The following is a 23,858-nucleotide window of genomic DNA, read 5'->3' on the forward strand; positions in this document are numbered from 1 at the left end:
TGTATGTTGTTTGGATAAAGAATTTTAAATTTTATAATTATATAAAAGTAATTAGATTATTTAAATTAGATAGTTTTAAATTGTATTTTAAAGATACTAAATTGAAAATTTTCATATTTTTAAACTCAAGTAATTTTTTTTTTCATTTTCTCTTTTCCGTTTGATTTTGATAAGGGTTTATGAGTTTAACTAGAATTAAGACTTTGTTGTTTTAATTGAGATATGTGTCATAATTAAATTTTCTTTTTTTAGAATATTGGTGAATATTTTTTTTTTCAGCGTTTTTTTATGTTAAACACATTTTTATTTAATTTAGATTAATTTGAGTTATTTTCATTTGATTTTACTCGAGAGTATTTGTCAACCAATATCAATTAAAATTATTTTCGAAATATTGTAGGTCAAGGTTATTTCTCTATTAAGATTATTAAGAATTTTCGTAATGAAGGTTGATTATAGTACCTTTCAATTGATGTCAAGTAGGTAATTAAACAACTTAAAACTGAATATTACCTGCCACTTAATTTAAGTATTTAAGTTCTTATAAATGAATATCAAATTTAGAACTTTTTCCATTATATGATATACGATTCACTTTTGTTCACTTTTTCTAGTAAGTTAGTGACATCTTTAAGACATTGATACCTTACAACATTTACTCTATTTGTTAAAGAAACATGATTTTTTTTTCTTTCAAATTTTAACAAGGTTATAAATATGTAAGGGATGTGCTCCCTTCAATATAGGGTTCATATATCTAGCTAGATCAATTGTTATATGTCAATACACATTATGTCTCATATGCTTGAGTCTACTTGATATAATATTGAGATGATCAATATAATTTTGGGTTTTGTTCGTGATTTTTTTTTTTTATGTTTTTAATTAAGAGGTTGAATAGTCACCTAGAGAGATAAAAAGCTAGAGGAAAGTGAATCATTTATGTTTTCATATGGAAAATAATTATACATATAATGGGAATAAAAGACAGCACTAGTAGACAATAAAGACTACTTAGTAAGACTTTATGTGAAATTGAGAGAGTCTTTTATAGTTTGGCCTAAAAAATGATATACATGTAATGACAAATATATGAGTTTTGATAGAAAAAATAGGTTTCTCTTTGTGAGAACTTTAAAGTTATAAGAATCCAAATTTGACCTTAGCAAGATAGCTTACAATGATTAACATGTCTTACCACTCACATTCACATCTTTCTTGAGTGTGACTCAATATCTTTCTCCAAATTTGATATAAGAATGTCATTCCCCAAATTTTCTCATTAGTTAGTATTAGTGTTTCGGCTCTTGATATTTAATTAGATTTTCTTTTTCGCTTTTATTTGTTTAAATATTTTTGGATTTATGGTAGGAACTAGTTTTAAAGTTTCCCCTTAACTTAATGCATATCATAAATTATTTATTGATAATTTTTTTTCGCAAATTGAGATCAAATTAAAATAGCAATTTAAAGAAATAATGTTGGATGAATATTGGAAAAGAGATGTTGTAATTCTGAGAGGAGAAAGAGAGATGAAGAAAAGGAAAAATGGAAAGTTAGCAAAAAAGAAAGAAAATTTATGCATAAAAGCAAATGGAAAAGAAGGAGTTATGAGAAAAATAAATGGAAGAGAAGGGATTGAGAGAAAAAGAAATGGAAGAGAAGGAGTTGAGAGAAAAAGAAATGAAAGAGAAGGAACTACGAAAATAATATATTTTAAGAGGGGTTATTTTTCGGCGGTTGCATAAACCCCTAATAATATATTTTCGCTTTCTCTTCTTCGCACTAATGGCCGCCACGCCTCCTTCCTTTTCCCCTCTCGCACCACCTGTGCCTCTCTCCTCCACGAATTACAGGTTCTCCACTAACTTCAGTTACACTGTTTTTTAATCATTTTGTTATTAGTTATTAAAAATGTGACATTTTGTTTTTTACCTTTATTTTAGTTTTTTCATAAACATAGTCGTCTCTGACTATTAGGTTTTGAGAGAGAAAGAAATAAAATCATCAGAGGTAGAGAGAAGGCAAAGAGAAAAGGGGAAAGCACTATTCACATTTAGATCGGAGAGAACAAGCACCAGGGAACAATGGAGGTGAGAAACCAGAGAAAGAGGAAGTCACACACACTCTCAAAGGTACTGAATGAATTTCTGTTGATTATTTATATAGATTTATAGCTTTTATATGAAACAATGGTTTTGAAACGATTTTAGATTTTATTTGGATCAAATCACTTTTTAGATTTTGAAATGAGTTGACCTATGTTGAAAATCAAACTGAATTGATTTGGATTAAAGGTCAAGTTGATTCGACCCATGTTGAAGGTCGAATTTAGCCTCTTGAGATCTAGATCTAGGTGAGTCATCCCAAGCCTAGGGTTAAACTGAATTGACATAGTTTCAGGTGGAGCTAAGTCAACTTGGACCCACATCGAGTTGAGTCGACCTAGGCCCAAGTGAAATTGAGTTAACATGGGCCTATGTTGAGTCAAGACAATCTAGGCTTAAATTGAGTTAAGTTAGTGTAAAACTAGGTTAAGGTGAGTTGGTTTAAGATGAGATTGAGTCAATTCGATCTTGATCCAAGTTATTTTAAATGTCAAGTCAACTAATGTTAAGGTTAGATGACCCTAATCCAAGGACTTATCTTATTTGTGCTAATAAACTTAATAGTAAAATATTATATATATATATATATATATATATATATATATATATATATATATAATAATAATAATAATAATAATAATAATAATAATAATGAATTTAACCTAATTAACAATTCAATCTATATTTAATGCAATTTAAATTGATTGTAAAATTTAAGTATGGTTGATTTAGTTAAAATGTCTTTGAAATATATATTCACTCTTTTTTATTAGATTTAAATTAGATTTTAAAAAATCCAATTCATTATTACTCTTAAAAAATAAAAAGTTTTATAAAATAAGATTCAATTAACTAATTTTTATAAATTTTATTTTTAATAGTAAAATAATCAAATTTTATTCATAAGAAACTACTTTTATTCTTACCCATATTCTATATATTCTATAGTTCTTTTACACCTTTTCCTACAACATATAGCGTAAAAACATTTTCCAAACTAACACAAAGCAAACTAAGTCTGAATCTATAGCTGGTTAAATTAAAAAATCACTTGAATTTGTTCTAACCAAATGTATTTCAACATTTTTTAAAAATATAACTTTATCTAAAAAGCTAATATCTCTAGAGGGTCAAATTCTTGATAAAGCTATAACACCAGTTGTGGTATATTCATGTTGCCCATAGACATTGAAGTCCTAATTTAAAGATTGTCAACTTTTTATTCATAAAATTTTATATTAGTTTGTTGCCAACTATTCAAAGTTTAACTTTTTAACATGTTATATAATTTTAACATTTCATTCTTCAATCAACATGATTTTATTATTTTATTCAACTTAAAAATATTTTCATTTTGTTCTAAATAATCGTAGAACAGCTTCCGCTTTTATTGCTTCATTTCTTTCCACTGTTTTTTAGTAGAATTTGTACATGTGATTAAAGCCATGTTCCAACATTTATGATAATATAAATTATAGGATAAAGGTCTTTGTCTTAAAAACTACTAAAGTATTATTTGTACATGTGTATGCGTAAGTCGTTTTTCGTATGACATATATAACGTTTTACAGTAAGCACTCATATTATTTTGTTTAATTTAGATATTTATTTTTTAAACTGTTAATTTGTGTACTCAGTCTGAAAACAAGATTAATTATAACATAATATTCTAAACACTAATTTAATAATATTTTTATAAATTAAATTGTTAAATTTCAGTAGGGACTTATTATCCATAATTTATATTAGTGGTATGCAAAGAATAGTGCCTTTCTCTTTATTTTAATAATTGTAAACAATTAATGTTGGTTTTCAATATTTTGGTCTTAGAATATATATATATATATATATATATATATATATATATATATATATATATATATATATATATATATATATATATATATATGTATGTGTGTTATCTTATCATATTTGTGTGTTATGATGAATTGGTTTAGAGTTATATTGATGTATTTTTATGTAAATTACATTTTTATAAATTATATTATAATAAAAAATATCTGATTTTAAAATAAGTTTAATTAAACTATATTAGATGTAATTTGTAATATCCTAGATTATATAGAAGCATATAACATAGTAAGTCCACATTTAAATAAAAGAGAACAGTTAGAATAGACTGTAAATAAAGTTTGTTAAGTGTACAGTTATCCGATAAGGAGTCAGAATTTAAAACTTAAGCATACTAGAGTATTTCAAAGAAGTAAGGAATGACTATAGAATCCTAAGGAGACTAAGCAGCAACATCATCTTCCTCCAAAGCCTGCTCCAGAGGCACCTCATCCATCTCTAGTCACATCCAAGTGGATGATCATTGCAAAAGAAAGCATACCCAAACAAAACATAAACACACAAGCAAGGGTGAGCTACATATAAAATCATGTTATAACAGTCATAGGCAACATGCAAGTGAAGACGAATATACTATACTATACAAACATGACTTGTTGCCCTTAAACTTGACTCGTCCGGACTTAGAATGATTGTCGAGCTACGGCGGGTTATGCACTCGTGGTAGTTTCTACTGCTTTACAAAGTCATTTCCAATAGGTTTCACCCTACCACACTCACGAGGTTAGTACGTTATCACTCACCTTGGGCCATACTGGAAGCACCCAAGACTAGGACCTCCTGCTACTCCTCACCACATGGTTCAATCCTCTTTACTTGAGAATGAAAGACCATTGGAGCGTCAGGAAAACCCCCAAGACTGAGCTACCATGCAAATCATTCTAAACACACTGAAAGGGTACCACCATGTATCCCCCTTGAGGATCATCGAATTACGTCCAATACTAATACTTTCCACTTTAACACCCACATGTTAATGCATACATAAACCCTTAAAGCAACTAGAACAATTAAGTAAAATGGAATACTGGCATAAATAGGAATATAGGCCGAACAGAAAACAGTAACCCACAATGGGCAAGACCAAACACCCTATGAATGGTGAAGAGCAAACGATATTTCACTTCCCAAAGGACAGGACCGAACGGTCCATAAATGGTAAGACTGAAGAGTGACCGAACACAATTCAGGACCGCTCACTAAGGGAGACCGAACGCTACTTAAGAGACCATCCACTAAGACTGAACGCTACCAAGACCGAGCACTGTAACGTCCCGGCAACTCACAGGGACCGTTGACTGCCCCCACAGACCACCACCAGGCTTTCCAGTGTGCTTTGTCCTCACTCGCACACTTTCCGGGAAAACTTCCCAGAAGGTCACCCATCCCAGAATTGCTCCAGGCTAAGCACGCTTAACCATGGAGTTCTTATGAGTCAGGCTACCGAAAAGTAAATGCATTTTGGTGATATGAGTAGTCAAATCAATTCCTTTAAGCTATCCTTCAACTGTATAGTCCCATACCTATACAGTCTCCAAATCCCTCTCATTCCGGTGTATGTTCGATTCATCCATGTACCCCTTCCACCCGAAGCTGCCAGGAGCCGCTCCTTGTCTGTGCCCCCTGCACCATGCTTCTTGCACCGGCGTCACTCCCCGCCCTCGTCTCCGTGCCCGGGTGTCACAAGCACTAAGGTCGAACGCTAACAAGACCGAGCACTAAGGACAAACTCCACTTAAGACGAGCACTAAGACCGAATGTTATTACGACCAAACGCTAAGACCGAATGCTCAACAAGACAGAGCACTAAGGTCGAACTCCACTTAAGACCGAGCACTAAGACCGAACGCTATTACGACCGAACGCTAAGACCGAACGCTCAACAAGACAGAGCACTAAGGTCGAACTCCACTTAAGACCGAGCACTAAGACCGAACGCTCAACAGTGCATGGCCGAACGGTTATCAATTGCGAAACTGCATAATTCTTTAGAATTTCTGCACAATTATGAACAGCACCTAACAACCATTCCTAACCATTTTTACTAACTTCTAACACCCTTAATTCTTGTTTTATACTTAACTAAACTCATCTAAATGATTCTGAACATTCCCACTACCATTCTAAAGTGATTAAGATCAAGTTTTGTCTTTTGAACATCAATTTTCACAACTTAAGGACCCAATTTCGATTTTACCACTTCTAACATGTTCTAGTCTAGTTTTGTGATCCTAACAGGTCACAAATGACTTGCCTAAGTTGTCCCCACAGCCCAAATGTGTCCAGAACCCTTACTTCCCAAAATCACTACCTCACTTCCTCTCAAATGACCCAACATCCTTACAAAATACAAATTTTTCCATCCATTCTCTGTTACAACATGTCTCTCAGCCCAAACGCATCAAGATAGACATTATAGAAGTTAAATACATCTCAAAACAGTTTACATACATTACAATCCAGTTTCACATTCATTCAACCCAACACATGCAACTAAATCTTTCCAAATCAAAACACAATATAAACAGTCCAACAGCACAACACTCAACATACAGTTCATGCAACCAATTAAAGAAACATTCTAGCTCCCCTTACTTTGAAACTTCTTTTCTCAGCTCAAAGACCCGCAGCTCCAGTACCCCACACGCGAATAATCTAGACAGCACCCTGCTGAAGAATGAAAATATATTCGGATGGTTGCGAAGGTCTCTACGTCGCGGTCACTTGAGCACCACCTAATCCAACATGCAACCACTAAACGTGAGGGGATGATAGAGAGAAGGCGAGAAAAATGGAGGAACAAGCTTTTCAGAGAGAGGATGAGAAGTTGAGATTATGAACTCAGATCTGAAAAGTCCCTCCTAAGGTCATAGTGCCCTTAGTGTTATGGGTCTGACTCCTTCAACATAAGGTCCAATTGCGATATATTTTCAGGCCCTTACATTCTCCCACTCATAAAAAAAATTTTACCTCGAAAATTAGACTTACTAGTGAAAAGGTGAGGATAGGACTCCCTCATGACCCCCTCTAACTCCCAAGTAGAGTCACCAGTCCTACTATCCCAAACGACTTTAACTAGACTGATGGTTTTGCCTTTGAGTTGCTTGTTCTGGCTCTCCTCAATTTTGACAGGTAGCACTTTTACAGACAGATCTTCTCTAACTTGAACATTCTCAGCTTCTAGCACATGAGACGGATTTGGCACATATTTCCTAAGCTGTGAGACATGGAACACTGGATGAAGGTTTGCAAGTCGGGGTGGCATGGCTATCTCATAGGCAACTGATCCCGTCTCAGGATCTGATAAGGACCAAGGTACTTAGGAGACAACTTCCTGGCACGAATAACTCTTCCCACACCAGTATTAGGAGTTACTCGGAGGAAGACATGATCCCCAACCTCAAACTCCAAGGGTCTACATCTCTCGTCAACATAGGACTTCTGTCTACTCTGAGAAGCACGCATCCGCTCTTGAATCAACTTCACTTTCTCTGTAGTCTGTTGTACCAACTCGGGCCCTATTAACACATATTCTCCCTCCTGAAACCAACACAAAGGTGTCCTGCAGCGTCTTCCATATAGGGCTTCAAACGGAGCCATACCAATACTAGCTTGATAGCTATTGTTGAAGGTGAACTCCACCAACGACAACACCTCATCCCAAACTCCTAAGTGATCCAAAATACATGGCCTCAACAAGTCCTCAAGTGATTGGATCGTCCTTTCTGATTGCCCATCGGTCTGGGGATGATACGCTGAACTCATCTGCAGCCTACTGCCCATCTCACTCTGAGGTGTTTGCCAAAAGCGAGATGTGAACTGTAGATCTCTATCTGATACGATGCTAGAAGGTACTCCATGAAGTCTCATAAGACTAAGCTACCATGAAAATCATTCTAAACACACTAAAAGGGCACCACCATGTATCCCCCTTGAGGATCATGGAATTACGTCCAATACTAATACTTTCCACTTTAACACCCACATGTTAATGCATACATAAACCTTAAAGCAACTGGAACAATTAAGTAAAATAGCATACTGGCATAAATAGGAATATAGGTCGAACAGAAAACAACAACCCATAATGGGCAAGACCGAACACCCTGTGAATGGTGGAGACCGAACGGTATCTCACTTCCCAAAGGACAGGACCGAGTGGTCCATAAATGGTAAGACTGAAGAGTGACTGAACACTATTTAGGACCGCTCACTAAGGGAGACCGAACGCTACTTAAAAGACCATCCACTAAGACTGAACGCTACCAAGACCGAGCACTAAGGCCGAACGCTAACAAGACCGAGCACTAAGGCCGAACGTTAACAAGACCGAGCACTAAGGTCAAACTCCACTTAAGATCGAGCACTAAGACCGAACGTTATTACGACCGAACGCTATTACGACCGAACGCTATTATGACCGAACGCTAAGACCGAACACTCAATAGTGCATGGCCTAACGGTTATGAGTTGCGAAACTACATAATTCTGCAGAATTATGAACAGCACCTAACACAACCATTCTTAACCATTTTTACTAACTTCTAACACCCTTAATTCTTGTTTTATACTTAACTAAACTCATCTAAATGATTCTGAACATTCCTACTACCATTCTAAAGTGATTAAGATCAAGTTTTGTCTTTTGAACATCAATTTCCACAACTTAAGGACCCAATTTCGATTTTTCCACTTCTAACATGTTCTAGTCTAGTTTGGTGATCCTAACAAGTCACAAATGACTTGCCTAAGATGTCCCCACAGCCCAAATGTGTCAAGAACCCTTACTTCCCAAAATCACTACCTCACTTCCTCTCAAGTGACCCAAAACCCTTATAGAATACAAATTTTTCCATCCATTCACTGTTACAACATGTCTCTCAGCCCAAACGCATCAACATAGACATTATAGAAGTTAAATATATCTCAAAACAGTTTACATACATTACAATCCAGTTTCACACTCATTCAACCCAACACATGCAACTAAGTCTTTCCAAATCAAAACACAATATCAACAATCCAGCAACACAACACTCAACATACAGTTCATGCAACCAATTAAAGAAACATTCTAGCTCCCCTTACCTTGAAAATTCTTTGCTCAGCTCAAAGACCCACAACTTCAGTACCTCACATGCGAATAATCTAGACAGCACCCCGATGAAAAATGAAAATCTATTCGGATGGTTGCGAAGGTCTCTATGTCGCGGTCACTTGAGCACCACCTAATCCAACATGCAACCACTAAACATGAGGGAATGGTAGAGAGAAGGTAGAAAAAAATGGAGAACAAGCTTTTTAGAGAGAGAATAAGAAGTTGAGATAATAAACTCAGATCTGAAATGTCCCTCCTAAGATCATAGTGCCCTTAATGTTATGGGTATGACTCATAAGACCCAACTGCCATATATTTTCAGACACTTACATAATTAAATAAGATCAAGTGGATCATATTATATAAAAATCTATTATCGTAAGATTTTACTTAAAAAAAATTATTATCGTAAACTTTTTATTTACGTTATAATGAATGAATGTTTTTAAAAATTAATGATTGAAGAATATAAATGTGTTTATTAAAGTACCTTAAATTTTTATTGAGTTTTCAAATTTTTTATTCCTTTATTTAAGTCTTTGTCATTTAATTAAAAATATCTAAATTTACAAAAAAATAAAAACGTAATGAACCCTTATAAAAATGATCACTTTTCCAATACATTTAACAAAGTGTTTCAAAACCATTTGTAAGAAAACTTATCAACAAGCAATGATGAAAATGTTCTATACTTTGAAGATTACTTCAAAGTTGAATGAAATAGTTAATGCTAACAAGTTGAGTGATTTTCATTACTATTTCTATATGAAGAGAATCCAATCTGAACATATATATTGAAAATGAAAAAAAAAAAGAGAGAAAAGAAATGAAAAGCATAAATCGCTTTACCCTTTATTGAGCCATCCATCCACCACAGAGACCATTAGCGATCACCATAAAGGTAACGTTATATATATAATATATAAAATAACGAACTTGTCGAAAATGAAAACAAAATCTTCAATGCAATACACTGCTCTGTCATAAGCAGAAAGTAACAAGAACATAGTTCAAAGATAATCTCTACCCTAAAAGGAACTGCTCTTCTAAAAAAATAAAATAAAGCTGCAACTTCAGATGAAGAAAGCAAAAAAAATCTAGATTCTTATAATAAATTGTTTATGCCATAAAGAACATAATAAATATAAAAAATAAAGATAATAATTTAATATATTTTTTTTTTGAATGAAGAGAGGTGAAAAGGTAATAGAAAGAAAAGGTGACATGGGTGTTAGTGGACGTTGTCGTTTTGTGATGCTACAACAAGTCTTCAATCCAAAAACTTGAAACGCCTCTTCCACTTGTTCACACTACTGCTGCTAAGTAACTCTCGTTTACTTAATCACCAAGATAACTACAACCACCGATGAATGCCACGTGTCGTCATCTCGTTCGGTACTTCTTTTCCCACCAACTCCCATTTCCGGTTTTACCCTCACTCGCCACCCTCACGCCTTCGACATCTACGTTGTATTCAACGCATATACGAGGAATTTATATTCACACACAATATTATGTAACAAAAATAACTCATCCATCATCCACCTTCACTTTCCGAGCAACTTCCTTTAACTTTCACGACGGAAAACTCAAAAAAGCTCCTAAATTCCCCAGAATCCCTACGATTCCCACTTCATTTTCACCTTATTTATCTCCAAATTTTCTCCTTTCTCCCCTTTTTCTCTCTCTTTGCCTTCTCGGTGTTGTCAAAACTTGCTTCACCCTCATGGGTGCCGTTGTCGAGTGTTACCCTCCGCCGCGTACGGCGGTGCTGTCTCTCAATACGCTGCCGCTGGGCTTCCGTTTCCGTCCCACCGATGAAGAGCTTATTGATTACTACCTGCGCTCGAAGATCAACGGAAACGGGGACGATGTCTGGGTTATCCGTGAGATTGATGTCTGCAAATGGGAGCCTTGGGATTTGCCTGGTATTTTCTTTTCCTTATTCTATCTGGAAATTTTAGTTGGAGTATTTTGTGTAATTGGGAAAGTTTTAGTTTTTTTTGCTTTACTGATATTTTTGTACTGTTGATGGGTTAGTTCTTTCTTTTTATAATGCTTCTTTTGAACTAAAATCGAGTACTGTTTTTGTTGTTCTGTAATCATAATCAGCTTTTTATCTTGTTGATTAGAAGAGGGTTTAAGGATGAAGTGTGGATTTTAATTGGAGATCAAATTTCTATGGTAGTGTATTTAAGTTTGGTTCTTATTTTGAGGAAGAAAGGTAGTTTTGAATTGTTAGATATGGAATTAGTGGTAAACATTGATGTGGAAAGTGGCTATGCTGTTTGATTTGCTTATATTGTTCGTGCTTGTTGGGTTTTGTTGGGGTGGGGTTTGTTTGATGTAGATTTGTCAGTGGTACGGAACAAGGATCCAGAGTGGTTCTTCTTCTGTCCGCAGGATCGGAAGTATCCCAATGGGCACAGGTTGAACCGAGCTACGACACATGGGTATTGGAAAGCAACGGGGAAGGATCGAAAGATTAAGTCTGGTTCTGCTCTGATCGGAATGAAGAAGACTCTTGTTTTCTATACTGGTCGTGCACCGAAGGGGAAGAGGACCAATTGGGTTATGCATGAGTACAGGCCTACCCTGAAGGAGCTCGATGGTACCAATCCTGGACAGGTCTATTCTTATCTCCTATTTTTGTTGTTTGGTATTTTTGCTTTTTCATCTTTGTTACCATGGTGTTTTGACATCAAATTGTTTGTAATTTTAATAGCTCTATTGTTTTTTCCCTCAGGAGGTGTTTAAGATGTAAAGCTGGCTTTTATTCCTCAATGTTTGATGTGATGAATGATGATTTATTTTCATTCCTTCTTCTTCTGGGATAAGGGTTGGTTACATGTTTGCGACAATTGATTAAAGCAAAGTCGATTGTTTGATTTTTTGCTTTCGATGTTTGTGTCTTGTATCGTTTTCCTTTCATCAAGTTTGAGGGGGCTCTTGTTTCCCTTTTTATGTGGTAAAACTCCTAGGGTTTAATGTAGAAGTTTTTGTTTGCTGACTGTGTCAATATATATATATATATATATATATATATATATATATATATATATTACCTAGTGTGTTTCTCTTTAAATTACCAAGTGGTTGTAACCCTGATAAGGTTGTACCTACAGATCAGTATATATTATTTTGCATAAAGCTTCTGCAATTTATGTCTATCTCACAGTATCCATGAGATATGTTGCTGACTTTTTAATCCGGTTGATTTGACTAATTACAGAATCCATACGTCCTTTGTCGGTTATTTAAGAAACATGATGAGACTCTTGAAGGTTCAAATGGTGAGGATGTGGAGCGGACTGCTTCAACCCCTATGACTGCCAATCACTCTCCAGATGAAATACAATCTGATTCATCTCTGGATCCAGCATCTTCCTCACAGATCACTGAGGGTGAAAAGCCGCTAACAGTTATCCATGAAAACTCTGAGGAAGCAATATCCAACATTATAACTGCAGTTGACTCCCATAGTGATGGATGTGATGCTCCTGATGTACAAAATCAAATTGTAAAACCAGCTGCAGAGGTTAGATTGGCTGCTTGAGTTTTCATCTATTGTTTCTTCCTTTCCCTTGATTTCACCCTCCCCCTAATTTTTGTTTCAAAACATTGAATTTGTTGGTTTACTAACTATATGCAGCAGGATCAGCCATTTAACTTTGAGGATTTTTATGACCCAACAAACCAGCAATTAGATGACAAATTATTCTCCCCAGTCCATGCTCATTTCCCACCTGAAATTTACTATCAATCAGAACTTCAGTATGGTACAAATGACAATATACCCGACTTTTTTGACTCGGTTAACTGGGACGCTATCTCCTATGATACTAGCAGTCTAGAGCTAGGCTCATCCTTCCTCAATGTCAGGGACAATGGATCTGGCAGTGACTCAGATGTGGAAATGGCCAATATGACGGTGAGTAATAGCACCGATTGCTTTAGTTATCCTAGATTGCTGCAATCAAATTACTTGTATTAGTTCTTAAACACCCAATGGCAGCTCTAACCCATTATTGTAGAAGATGACATCAAATTACAAGTTTGGTTATATCACTTTAGTGAGTTTATATATCGTGATTTGCAACGTTCCCCTTGTCTAATGTCAATTTTATTTGCTGCTGCAGAATCTGCAGGCATTACATGGCCATCCTAACGAGGCAGTTGAGAAGAAGAGTAACGTAGGATTATTTCAGAGCACTCCTCTGATGGCTTTCTCAAACGATGGTTATATGGGCCAGGTAGATGATCCGATCAAGAATAGTGGGCAACTAAGAGACTTTGATACGCTTGTTAATGGTGATACTGGAATCAGAATAAGGGCTCGTCAAGGACGAAACGAACAGCCAAACATGAATGGAATGGTACAATCACAAGGCAATGCACCAAGGAGAATACGATTACTTGTCGAGCGACAGTTTGCTTCCGAGAAAGCGGCGAAAGATGGAAGTTGTGCTTCAGCCCCAGAAGAGCATAATTCAAAAACCACCATTTCTAGGGTAAGCAGTTTCTTCATTTAACTTGTATATCTAACTCAATTATGATGACTACACGTATTGAGACTTTTGTGTTCCTCTTTTTGCAGGAGTGGAATGCTTCGGAAAACAATGCTACCGATGAGAGTTCCGGCAGCTGTGATGATGTGGATGAAGCAGAGAAGGAATCTCCTGAGTCATCTGACTTGGGAAAGATTACTCGGCAGCATGTTGCAACTGCAGAATCCTTCGTCTCAAAAGAGAGCAGAAGGGGCCATCACAGTTCAAAGGTTTCGTCTAACCGTGGCATGTGGTCTTATGTTCTTGCAGTTTCTGCAACTGTGTTGGTTTCAGTAACAGTCATTGTTAATATATGGGCGTATGTGAGATCTTAAACAGCTCACAACTAGTAGTTCTTCATTACTTTTGTGCGGAATTTGCCTCCGTTCCTTTTTTGGCCAGTTAAGGAGGTATGTAGGATTGACTTTTCAGAGGCTTGTTGATAAGAATGTAAAATATGTATGTGCATATGTATGTAATGAAGCAGTCATTGCAGAGTATGGTAACATAGCTGTCTGGTTTGATAGACACATGTTGCTGCAGTTAGATTCACAGTTTAACTGCTTCCATTTTTGTTGAGGTTAAGGTTAGTTTTCCCACTTGGTTTTGTTAGTAGTAATAGCACGCAGTCATTTATTCCCATGAGGTTTTGTTGTATTATGTTAACTTCGGGAAGAGGATTCTGAGTAATTTTTTCTTAAACTACCCACCATTTTAATCCATAAATTTAGTGTTAAAGATATATCATTTAAATGCAATTTAAAAAAAATTAAATTATTTATTTCTATGTTTAAATTTTGATTAAAATTTAAACGTTGTATTTTCTATGGCTATATCATTTGTACAAATATCTAAAAACGTTTATATTATAATATGATTTATGCAACTAATTAGTTTGATCAGAATTTAAATTCAATTAAAGATACACACGCTTATCTTTATATGATTATTTGTTAAAATCAAATCCTTGGTAGAATAAGCACACAAATAGTTTACTCTCAAATTAGTTGTTGCAAGAACTTTACAATTTTACTTAAAAAGCATCTTGTTAATTATTTCACTTTCATTCCTTTAAATTGAAAATCTTGAAATCAATAATAGTAAAAAAATCTCATAACTTATTTATTTTAAATTAAAACAAATTAAAAAATTTATTTTTCACGTAATTATGTATCTAATATATTAATTTACAGCAATATTACTAAAAATTCACTCATTACACCTATTTTGTTTTTCATTTTCCAATTCCATATTAAAAATTCACGTAATCATTACACCTAATTTATATTTCCTACTAATAAAAGTGATGAGTAATTATTTCAGAATTATTGTAAATCCAACATACCCTAATTCCTAGACTTTAAATTTTAACTCCAACATGTAATAAATCCTAAACTTTAAACTTTAAATCTAATATGCTCTCCCATTAGAGAACTCATTGTAAAATTTGATTTACCAAAGTATGTTTAGAGGGAATAACAAGTTTGCTCTTCCAATATGAAAACCATCATGCACGATATAATTAGGATGAAGGGGTTGAGTTCATGCACAACTCACTTGTATGCTTGAGATTCTGATCTTAGAACACAATAACTCAAATTTCATTCTTTTGTTTACCTGTTTAAGACTATTATTGTTTCCTTTACTTATGATTTTAAGTTCGATTTTCAATTATATTATTTGAAATATTATTTAATGTAATTTTAAATAGATTGTTACATGTTAAAAAATAAATTCTAAGTTTAAAGTTTGTATATTAAGAATTGCGATTAGTTTGCTTTTACTATTTTAATAGAAACGTTTAAATATAAATCATGTTTCATCAAATCAATTTAGTAAAAATAAACTTTTTGAAATCAACGTTTTAAATGGTCATTCAAACAAACTAATTTTGTGATTTTTTATTCAGCACTAATTTTATGAGTGATAATATTTTAAAACAAGTCCAATTTTTTCATATTAATAAATTAATACAATAATAAATCTGAATAAAAGGACAATAATAGGGTTATTCGAGAGTACTTCATCAATTGACTTTTGGATTAGAAAGAAGATAATTTAAAATGTCTATAAATTGAGGAAAAGCCACATATATTTCGAAGATGATTTTATCTTTATGAGAGATGTATTGATCATTCATAGAAATAAAAGCAACCCATAATCTAGATATTTATTGAATCTTGGCGTCATACGGCACATTTTTGACAAAAAATAAGGAGATTAAAGAATTTTTAAATAACAAAACCAACATATGTAATCATGAATATTTTCACAAAATATTGATGAATTAAAAAGGTAGGAAAGTGAATATCATAAACCCTTCCATTTATTGATTTCATGATTATGAAGAACGAAAACAAAACAGCGGGAGAATTGTAAGTAAACACAAAGCTTCGTTTAGAAAGGTGGTGTCTTCCAAGAAAACAAATTAAAATCCCCTCCATTTGCGCATGTTTGACCAATACATTGAAACTAAAATGATATTGCAGAACACTAAAACAAAAAAGCAAAATTTCAAACGATTATTCTGGGAGGAGTCAAACCACAATACTCATTAGCAAGAAATTCGGTTGTCACCCGATTCCTACCCCGCACTAAAGAGAACCAACTTTTCTCAGTACTTGTAGTCCTCAACATGGAGACTCTCTGAGGCACCCTCAGCAAGCTTTGAATCGCCCTTGTAGGCTCCAAGAGTTGCCTCCGAGTTAGCCTTGGCTCTTACCAATAAGGCTTCTTGAGCCTTCTTCACATTCTCATCTTTTCCACTCCATGCCTTAAGGGTACTCTGTTGAAGTGCCCTTCCAAAAGAGAAAGAGAGTGTCCATGGCTTCTTCCCCTTAACCAGGTTGATGGCATTGAGGTTGAGGGTTGCCTCCTCCTCACTCTGTCCACCAGACAAGAAAACTACCGCAGGAACTGCAGCAGGCACAGTTCGCTGCAGGGCTCTAACAGTGTGTTCAGCAACCACCTCAGGAGCAACCTTTGCAGATTTAGATCCAGGTGTCACCATGTTTGGCTTCAACAGAGTTCCCTCAAGAAGAACATGGTGATCATTCAAAGCCTTGTAGCATGCTGCAAGGACACGCTCGGTGACAGCGGCACACTTGTGAATGTCATGAGGTCCATCAACAAGGATCTCGGGTTCAACAATGGGAACCAACCCATTTTCCTGGCATATGACAGCATATCTGGCCAAGCCATAGGCATTCTCATGGATGGAGAGCTCTGATGGCTCGTTGGGACCAATCTTTAGCACGGCACGCCATTTGGCAAATCGTGCACCTGCTTCATAGTATTTGGCACAACGCTGACCAAGGCCATCCAGACCCTGAGTGGTGGTTTCCCCATCGGTCCCAGCAAGCTCAACGGTGCCCTTGTCAACCTTGATACCAGGAAGCACACCAGCCTCCGTCAACAACTGAACAAAGGGCTTGCCTACATAAAATCCATTTACAAAAAGGTTAGTAGTGTAACATAAATGACACTATGATTCATCTTCATTCAAATGAAGACGATTCCACCAGTAAAAAAAACCATATTGGCTAACCAAAAAGGGAAAAAAAAAAAAGAAAATAATCATGAATTAAAGGTTTCGAAATAGAACAAAACTTAATGCAATTCCTTAGGTATTTAAAGTTTCGTCTCCAATAAAAATTAGAATTTCTCAATAAGACAATAAAGATTTACATAATTACATGAACATCAAGAGCACATATTGAATTGTTTTTAACTTTGCACTTAAAAAACAAGTTCCCAAAAAAATCGGTGGTATAATTGTGCCTGCGTCGACCACATTTGACCACAATTTTCTGCACCGTCAATGATCACCAGAAAATTGACGTTGATTGACGCAACACAGTTCATCACAAACTAAACAAATTAAGATCCTTGAAAATTGAGTACCTGAAGCTGTGCTCTGGTAGAGGGTTTCCTCAAAGAGGATGACTCCACTGAGGTATTGAAGAGCACCAGGAGCAGTGAAAAGAAGCTCCCTAAGAGCACGCCTGTTGGATTCAACGTTCTCTACATTGATGCTGGCCAAACGCTTACCAATCGTACCTGTCGACTCATCAGCAGCAAGAATACCCTTTCCAGGAGTGCCAATGTAGGCAGCATTTGCAATAAGCTCATCTGCAAACAAAATAATCAATCAACAGAACCACACAGACATCATTTCCAAACTTCCCAAAAACAAAACAGCATCGATCATAGACAAATCCAAAACATGAACAAAATAAACAGAAAACAAGTTGAACGTCATCGTTTGAACAAAGATGTGGAGTAAAAACAGCAGCCGAGACAAAGAAACCTTAGACCAGAATTCATAAACCACAACAAAATCCCTCGAAAGAGCACATATATCAACAGTCGCACACGAGCTTTCCATAAAAAGTCGAATGAAAAACCAGATCTGAATCTCTCAGAACTAAATCCACGCAAACAAGTTCAAATTAATCCAAAAAAAGGCATAAAATAAACGGATCAATAGATAAACATATGAAACAGTTAGATCTAGAAACAAAAGACTGATATGAGAATAGATCGACGTAAAAGAGAGTGCACAGAGGAAGAGAAGTACCATGGTACTTGCCCTTGAAGTGAGACATGATCGAGGAGGAAGAAGACGATGAGGTAGTTGAACGGAGATAGCAAGGTAGGTGTGAGATTGGGGAAAAAGTGAACACGAGGAAAAGGGTTAAGAGGGGTTTAAATAGTGATGGTGATAATGATGTTGCGTTGAGGAGACGACAACAGCAAAAGAGACTAGGGTCTTAGGAAGCGCACTCGCGAAGTTGGTGAGTGTGTGTTTTGTCTCTGTGGACTGCCGTTGGAATCAAGGACACCAAAATTGAATGGCGGTTTTGGTTTTCGGTGGACTGACCAGCCCACATTTATTGGGCCCAACGCCATTGTGCAGCTCATCAAAAAGAAAGCCCACCTGTCAGTTGTAATGTGAAGTACACCGACTATGTGAAATCTGCATAGTCATGCAAAGTCTGCCTTCTTTTCAATAAAGTTTTTCCTTTTCTTTTCTCTAGTCTTAGATATCATTATTTTTATTCTCAAATATAACCAAATATTGACCATTTATTTTATTTAATAATTAGTAATATTTTTCTTCTAGAATATTCTAAATGACTTTTAGTCATGGAATCAATAATATATTTTTTTAATTAAAATATTTTTAAAAATAATATTAAATTTATAAATAATACAATTAAAACCATTAAAAAAACTTTTAAAAGTCATCCAAAAAAACTAACAAAACAAAATCAAAACATTAATTAAAACAGAAAAAAACTTGGTTCTATAATAATTAGTAATATTTTTCTTCTAGAATATTCTAAATGACTTTTAGTCATGGAATCAATAATATATTTTTTTAATTAAAAATATTTTTAAAATAATACTAAATTTATAAATAATACAATTAAAACCATTAAAAAAAACTTTTAAAAGTCATCGAAAAAAACTGACAAAAAAGTCAAAACATTAATTAAAACAGGAAAAAACTTGGTTCTATAATAATTAGTAATATTTTTCTTCTAGAATATTCTAAATGACTTTTAGTCATGGAATCAATAATATATATTTTTAATTTAAAATATTTTTAAAATAATATTATATTTATAAACAATACAATAAACCCATTCAAAAAAGAAAGTTTTAAAAGTCAACCAAAAAAACTAACAAAAAAAGTCAAAAAATTAATTAAAACAGGAAAAAACTTAGTTCTTTAATAAAATTAGTAATATTTTTCTTCTAGAATATTCTAAATGACTTTTAGTCACGGAATTAATAATATATTTTTTTAACTAAAAAATATTTTTAAAATAATATTGAATCTATAAATAATACAATTAAAACATTCAAAAAAGAAAGTTTTAAAAGTCAACAAAAAAAAGCTAACAAAAAAGTCAAAACATTAACTAAAACAGGAAAAAACTTGGTTCTTTTATTTTGCATATGACTCTATATAATCTGGATATGTAAAAAATGTAAATTTGTTTCTTTTCTTTTGTCTAATCTTAAATATCATTATTTTTTCACAAATATAATTTATTTTATTTAATAATTAGTAATAATTTTCTTCTAGAACATTCTAAATGATTTTTAGTCACGAAATCAATAATATATTCCTTTTAATTAAAATATTCTTAAAATAATATTAAGTCTATAAATAATTCAATTAGAACCATTAAAAGAAACTTTTAAAAGTTAACAAAAAAACTAACAAAAAGTCAAAACATTAACTAAAACAAGAAAAAACTTAGTTATTTTATTTTGTGTTTCGGTATAATTGTTGGGACCGAGATGCGAATCTGTCTTAACCTTCTCGCAATGCAATTATCCTTATATCTTCCTTTTGCACAAGGCTTTTCAGGGAGAATGGAGTGGGTACCTGCGAAGACACTTCGACGCTCTAAGTCAGAAAAAGGAATGACGGAACCTTTTTGGTTCAATAATAAAATCAATCTTTTCTCTCTTCTTCCTGAATTATAAAAAACATACTCGTTTCTTTTCTGGTTTTTCGTATTTAACCTAGAAGTAAGATAAACTGTTTACCTAAAAATCCAGTTAGTTGGAAAACTCAACCGCTTGGTCGTGCTTTTCATCTATGATACTGGGTTAGTTAGTTCCGTGATTTGTGCTATCATGACCAGATATTTCTAACCACTTATTCGTTAGTTTATCCGGGTTAATTGATCAAGTCTGAATAAAGTTGACCGAGCGCCTGTTAACTCTTAGCTTGACTGGGTTGACTTGACCCATGCTGATCGTTTGGTTTAAGTAACGGACCATCGCTATTAAGATGATCGATGTTAGGGGCGACATTGACGAGCGTACGATATGACGATCGTCTCGCTAGCATTATCTTCTATGATATCGCGATCGTTCTGTCTAGGAGGTTGACGATCGCTCGGAAGTGATCGTTTGAATACTCGTTAATATCTGGCCTGTTTACTATTGGTAGCCGTCCGGGTAAAAGCGATCGTTTAGTCGCTCGTTCGGTTTATTGTTGACAACCGCTCGACTCAAATATTCTACCATACATAATGTCCCTCGAGTCCGAGTTAACCAACACGGTTTAAGCGTGCGAGTTAACTATAGGACGTTGAGGGTACGCTCGTTGAGTAGGGTAATTGCACCGTTTTGTTGTAGGGAGGTTGTATTCGCTGTGCTAGGGAGCGTGTTTCCGGTCGTTGCTCATCTATGGACTGAACGACAGGCTTTATGGGTTTTCTCTTTGCCATAGGCCGAACGGTTGAACGTTTTAACACTTGAGGCCAAGGATGACCGAGCGGTTGAGGTCGAAGGACCAAAAACATGTGAGGCCGAACGACCAAAAGCTGGAAAGCTTGAGGCCGCAAAAGGCCAAACGGTTGAATGTTTGAACACGTGAGGCCATGTATGGCCGAGCGGTAGAGGCCGAGTGGCCGGACGTCAATGAGGCCGAATGGCCGAATGCTGGAATGCTTGAGGCCACGGGTGGCCGAGCGGTAGAGGCCGAGTGGCCGAACGTCAGTGAGGCCGAATGGCCGAATGCTGGAACACTTGTGACCATGGATGGCCGAACAGTGGAGGCCGGGTGGCCGAACGTCAGTGAGGCCGAATGTTGGAATGCTTGTGGCCATCGATGGTCGAGCGGTTGAAGCCAAAGGCCGAATACCTTTGAGGCCGAATGACCGAATGCTTGAACACTTGAGGCCATGGATGGCCGAGCAGTTGAGGTTGAAGGACCGAAAACCTGCAAGGCCGAACGGCCAAATGCTGGAACGCTTTAGGTCACGGATGACCAAGCGCGAGGCCGAAGGACCGAGTACCTGCTAGGTTCCATAATAGGTAGACTGACTTTATGTTTACATGCGCTAGGTGTTATTGGGCGAACGTAACCTAGACTAAGGGATGATCCCCTATGTTTGATTTTTTGGGTGTTCTAGGGCGAACATCGACCAGAGCGAGTCTATCCCTTTATTCAATGCACCTGGTGTCTAGGGCGAACATCTACCAGGTCTAGGAGTGTTTCCCCAGTTTTTAGTGCTTCAACATGAACGGCTCTCTGGCGTCCGCCTTTGTATGCAAGATGTGTTTTTAGCTAAACAAACCAATGCATTTACAAGGTTTGACAAATAATATCCAAAATAGATTATGCTATAAAGCCAATCAGCCGAGAGAGTAAGACTGGTTGGTCTTCGGTTGATTATCTGGAGACCAAAATTTGAAATTCATGCTAGGAAGAACTCAAAATTGCTTTAGACCTTATGACTTGTAACAAAATATCAAAATATAGACGAGGTCGTTCGGTCTTGATTGAACGTTTGAAAAATGCATATTAGAATTGATCATGGTCGGCCAAAATGTAACATATGAGTTTGTAGGTGTTCTCCAACCTGCATAAAAGAACAATTGATAATAATTGTATGGATACACATTGCATGAGAGGCGTTAAATAAAGGTTGAGATGCATCTGGTTGAGTGGCGTTAAATAAAGGTTGAGATGCACCCGATTGAGTCATCCGGTTGAGGCTCGAAAAGTAACTAAGCCTTTGGAATCTAGTTAGGCTGCCACACACTGAAAGGGCAGCGGATGATGCGGAGGCGGAACCGAACGGCGAGGTGGATGGCATAGGGGCTGGAATCCGCGATCTGTTTGGCGATCTCGTGTGGGAGTCTACCATGCAACCGGCGAGTTTGCTGCTGGCGAGCTTGCTCATGTGATTGGAACCGAGCTCCTGGCAGAATCGTCAGTCAGACCAGGCCGTGACCTTGCGACGGCACCGACGCAGTTGAAGATGCCACCTAAGGTTTTGGTGACAAAGAGACGGAGGTTGTTATGTGGGCGGCTCCGGCCTTGCAAGTGGTGTGCGCGATTTTTGGGTTTCAAAGCTTGTTCACGACGGATTCGAAGACGAGGGTGGTGGAGATGAAACCCCTTAACGGTTCTTTCGAGATTGGAATTCATGGCATTGCCGTAACCGGCGTCGGCGATGAGTTGGCACTTGATCGAGCATGTAGTCGGTGTTGGAAAAAGCCAACCTTGAAATGACAATGGAGAAGCTGCTGGTGATGTAGTAGGTGGCCTGAGTGCTTTCCATTGCGGCCTTCATGATTTATCATCTGATACGGAGCAGGGAGAAAAGAAACCAGATGGAGAATATCGGCCAGGGGCTCGTGATAGCAGACCCCCACGTATCTACGGCGGTTGGCGGCGCATCCAGTAATCAGGAAGGGTGGCGATGGTGGAGAGTAGCTTCCCAAGGAGCTATTGACGTTGAGGGTGGGCTTGCCGCCTCCCACGACGGCGACTACTGGGTTAATTGATGAAGGCTTGGGTATCTAACCCTTAAAAATAGGGTTCAGGACAAGGTGATGGAGGTGTTAGTTGTCGCGTTCACAGTGGATGACGGTGACATTGAGTTTGAACAAGAGGCGTGAGAAATGATTTCGTGAATCATTGTCACGGAAGTTGAGTGCGACACCCGCGTCGGAATTGCTCGCCGTAGGGGTTGCCGTTGTAAATGCGGAAACCGTGGTTATTGGCGAAGACGCAAACCTGGGCGCGATGGATGAAACGGAGACTGTACTAGACGGTGTGGCGGGTGACGTGAGGCTGGATCGGACGGCACGACAGGCGTGGAGCCGGAATAGTCACATGAGGACCGCCTAAAGATAGCGTAGGTCCAGCTTTCTCTGGCGCCCTCGATGAGGGCCTGTGGACGGTGCTGGAGGGTGTCCTGGCTTACAACGGTGGCGGATTGCGACAAGGCCGACGGAGGCCATATAGAGGAGAGATCAGATGAAAACCTCCACAACAGAGAAGTAATCATCTGTTCAGAGATTCACTCGCCAACACTAAGTTGTCGATGATGTTGGTGATTAAGCAGTGGTGTCTGGAGTTTGACGTTTGGGGAATAGAAATTGGGTTGGACGACGTGGAGGCAAAACCGAATGGCGCGTGGATGCCGTGAGTGCTGCGGAAGACCCGGAGGCTAGGCCAGACAATGTGGCGGACTTGGAGACGCCGAAAGGGTTTGTCTCTGGGTGACAGCTGTCTTCTCCATAAGCAATGGGGATGCGACTAATAAGGGAATCCAGAGTCTTTCCTCAAACTACAGATTGACTTTCCTTATGAGCTCTGTTTTGGTGACCGAGGAGGTACCAGGGTGACTTGAAATGCGGAGATGCATCATGAACTGAATGATGGAGATCACTGGATCAGAATCTTACAAG

General features: G+C 36.6%; 2 protein-coding genes and 1 long non-coding RNA gene across 4 annotated transcripts; 1 reads left to right on the forward strand and 2 right to left on the reverse strand.

The window, feature by feature from the left end:
• Positions 1-4,227: 4,227 nt before the first annotated feature.
• LOC148204375 (uncharacterized) lies at positions 4,228-9,208 on the reverse strand. The gene is made up of 2 exons (XR_015779722.1): positions 9,069-9,208; positions 4,228-4,418 (listed from the first exon to the last, which is right to left on the reverse strand). It is a non-coding gene; the product is annotated as an uncharacterized LOC148204375 (long non-coding RNA).
• A 1,371-nt stretch (positions 9,209-10,579) lies between these two features.
• LOC124833512 (protein NTM1-like 9) lies at positions 10,580-14,265 on the forward strand. Of its 2 annotated transcripts, none has more exons than XM_047308014.2 (6): positions 10,580-11,006; positions 11,429-11,706; positions 12,311-12,616; positions 12,734-13,009; positions 13,218-13,589; positions 13,676-14,265. In XM_047308014.2, exons 1-6 carry the CDS (start codon positions 10,805-10,807, stop codon positions 13,958-13,960), a joined length of 1,719 nt encoding a protein of 572 aa, XP_047163970.1. In that variant the 5' UTR covers positions 10,580-10,804; the 3' UTR covers positions 13,961-14,265. The 2 variants fall into 2 exon arrangements, with proteins under 2 accessions (XP_047163970.1, XP_047163969.1); XM_047308013.2 differs by having other exon boundaries at positions 10,581-11,006; positions 12,731-13,009.
• Positions 14,266-15,933: 1,668 nt separating this feature from the next.
• Positions 15,934-18,400, reverse strand: LOC124833509 (fructose-bisphosphate aldolase, cytoplasmic isozyme). The gene is made up of 3 exons (XM_047308007.2): positions 18,205-18,400; positions 17,529-17,756; positions 15,934-17,060 (listed from the first exon to the last, which is right to left on the reverse strand). The coding sequence occupies exons 1-3, from the start codon at positions 18,230-18,232 to the stop codon at positions 16,240-16,242; spliced, it is 1,077 nt and encodes a 358-aa protein (XP_047163963.1). The 5' UTR covers positions 18,233-18,400; the 3' UTR covers positions 15,934-16,239.
• Between the last annotated feature and the right edge of the window lie 5,458 nt (positions 18,401-23,858).

Source organism: Vigna umbellata, chromosome 1 (assembly GCF_029865625.1).
Source record: "Vigna umbellata cultivar VRB3 chromosome 1, Vumbellata_1.0, whole genome shotgun sequence".
In the NCBI taxonomy this organism is placed as follows: Eukaryota; Viridiplantae; Streptophyta; class Magnoliopsida; order Fabales; family Fabaceae; genus Vigna; species Vigna umbellata.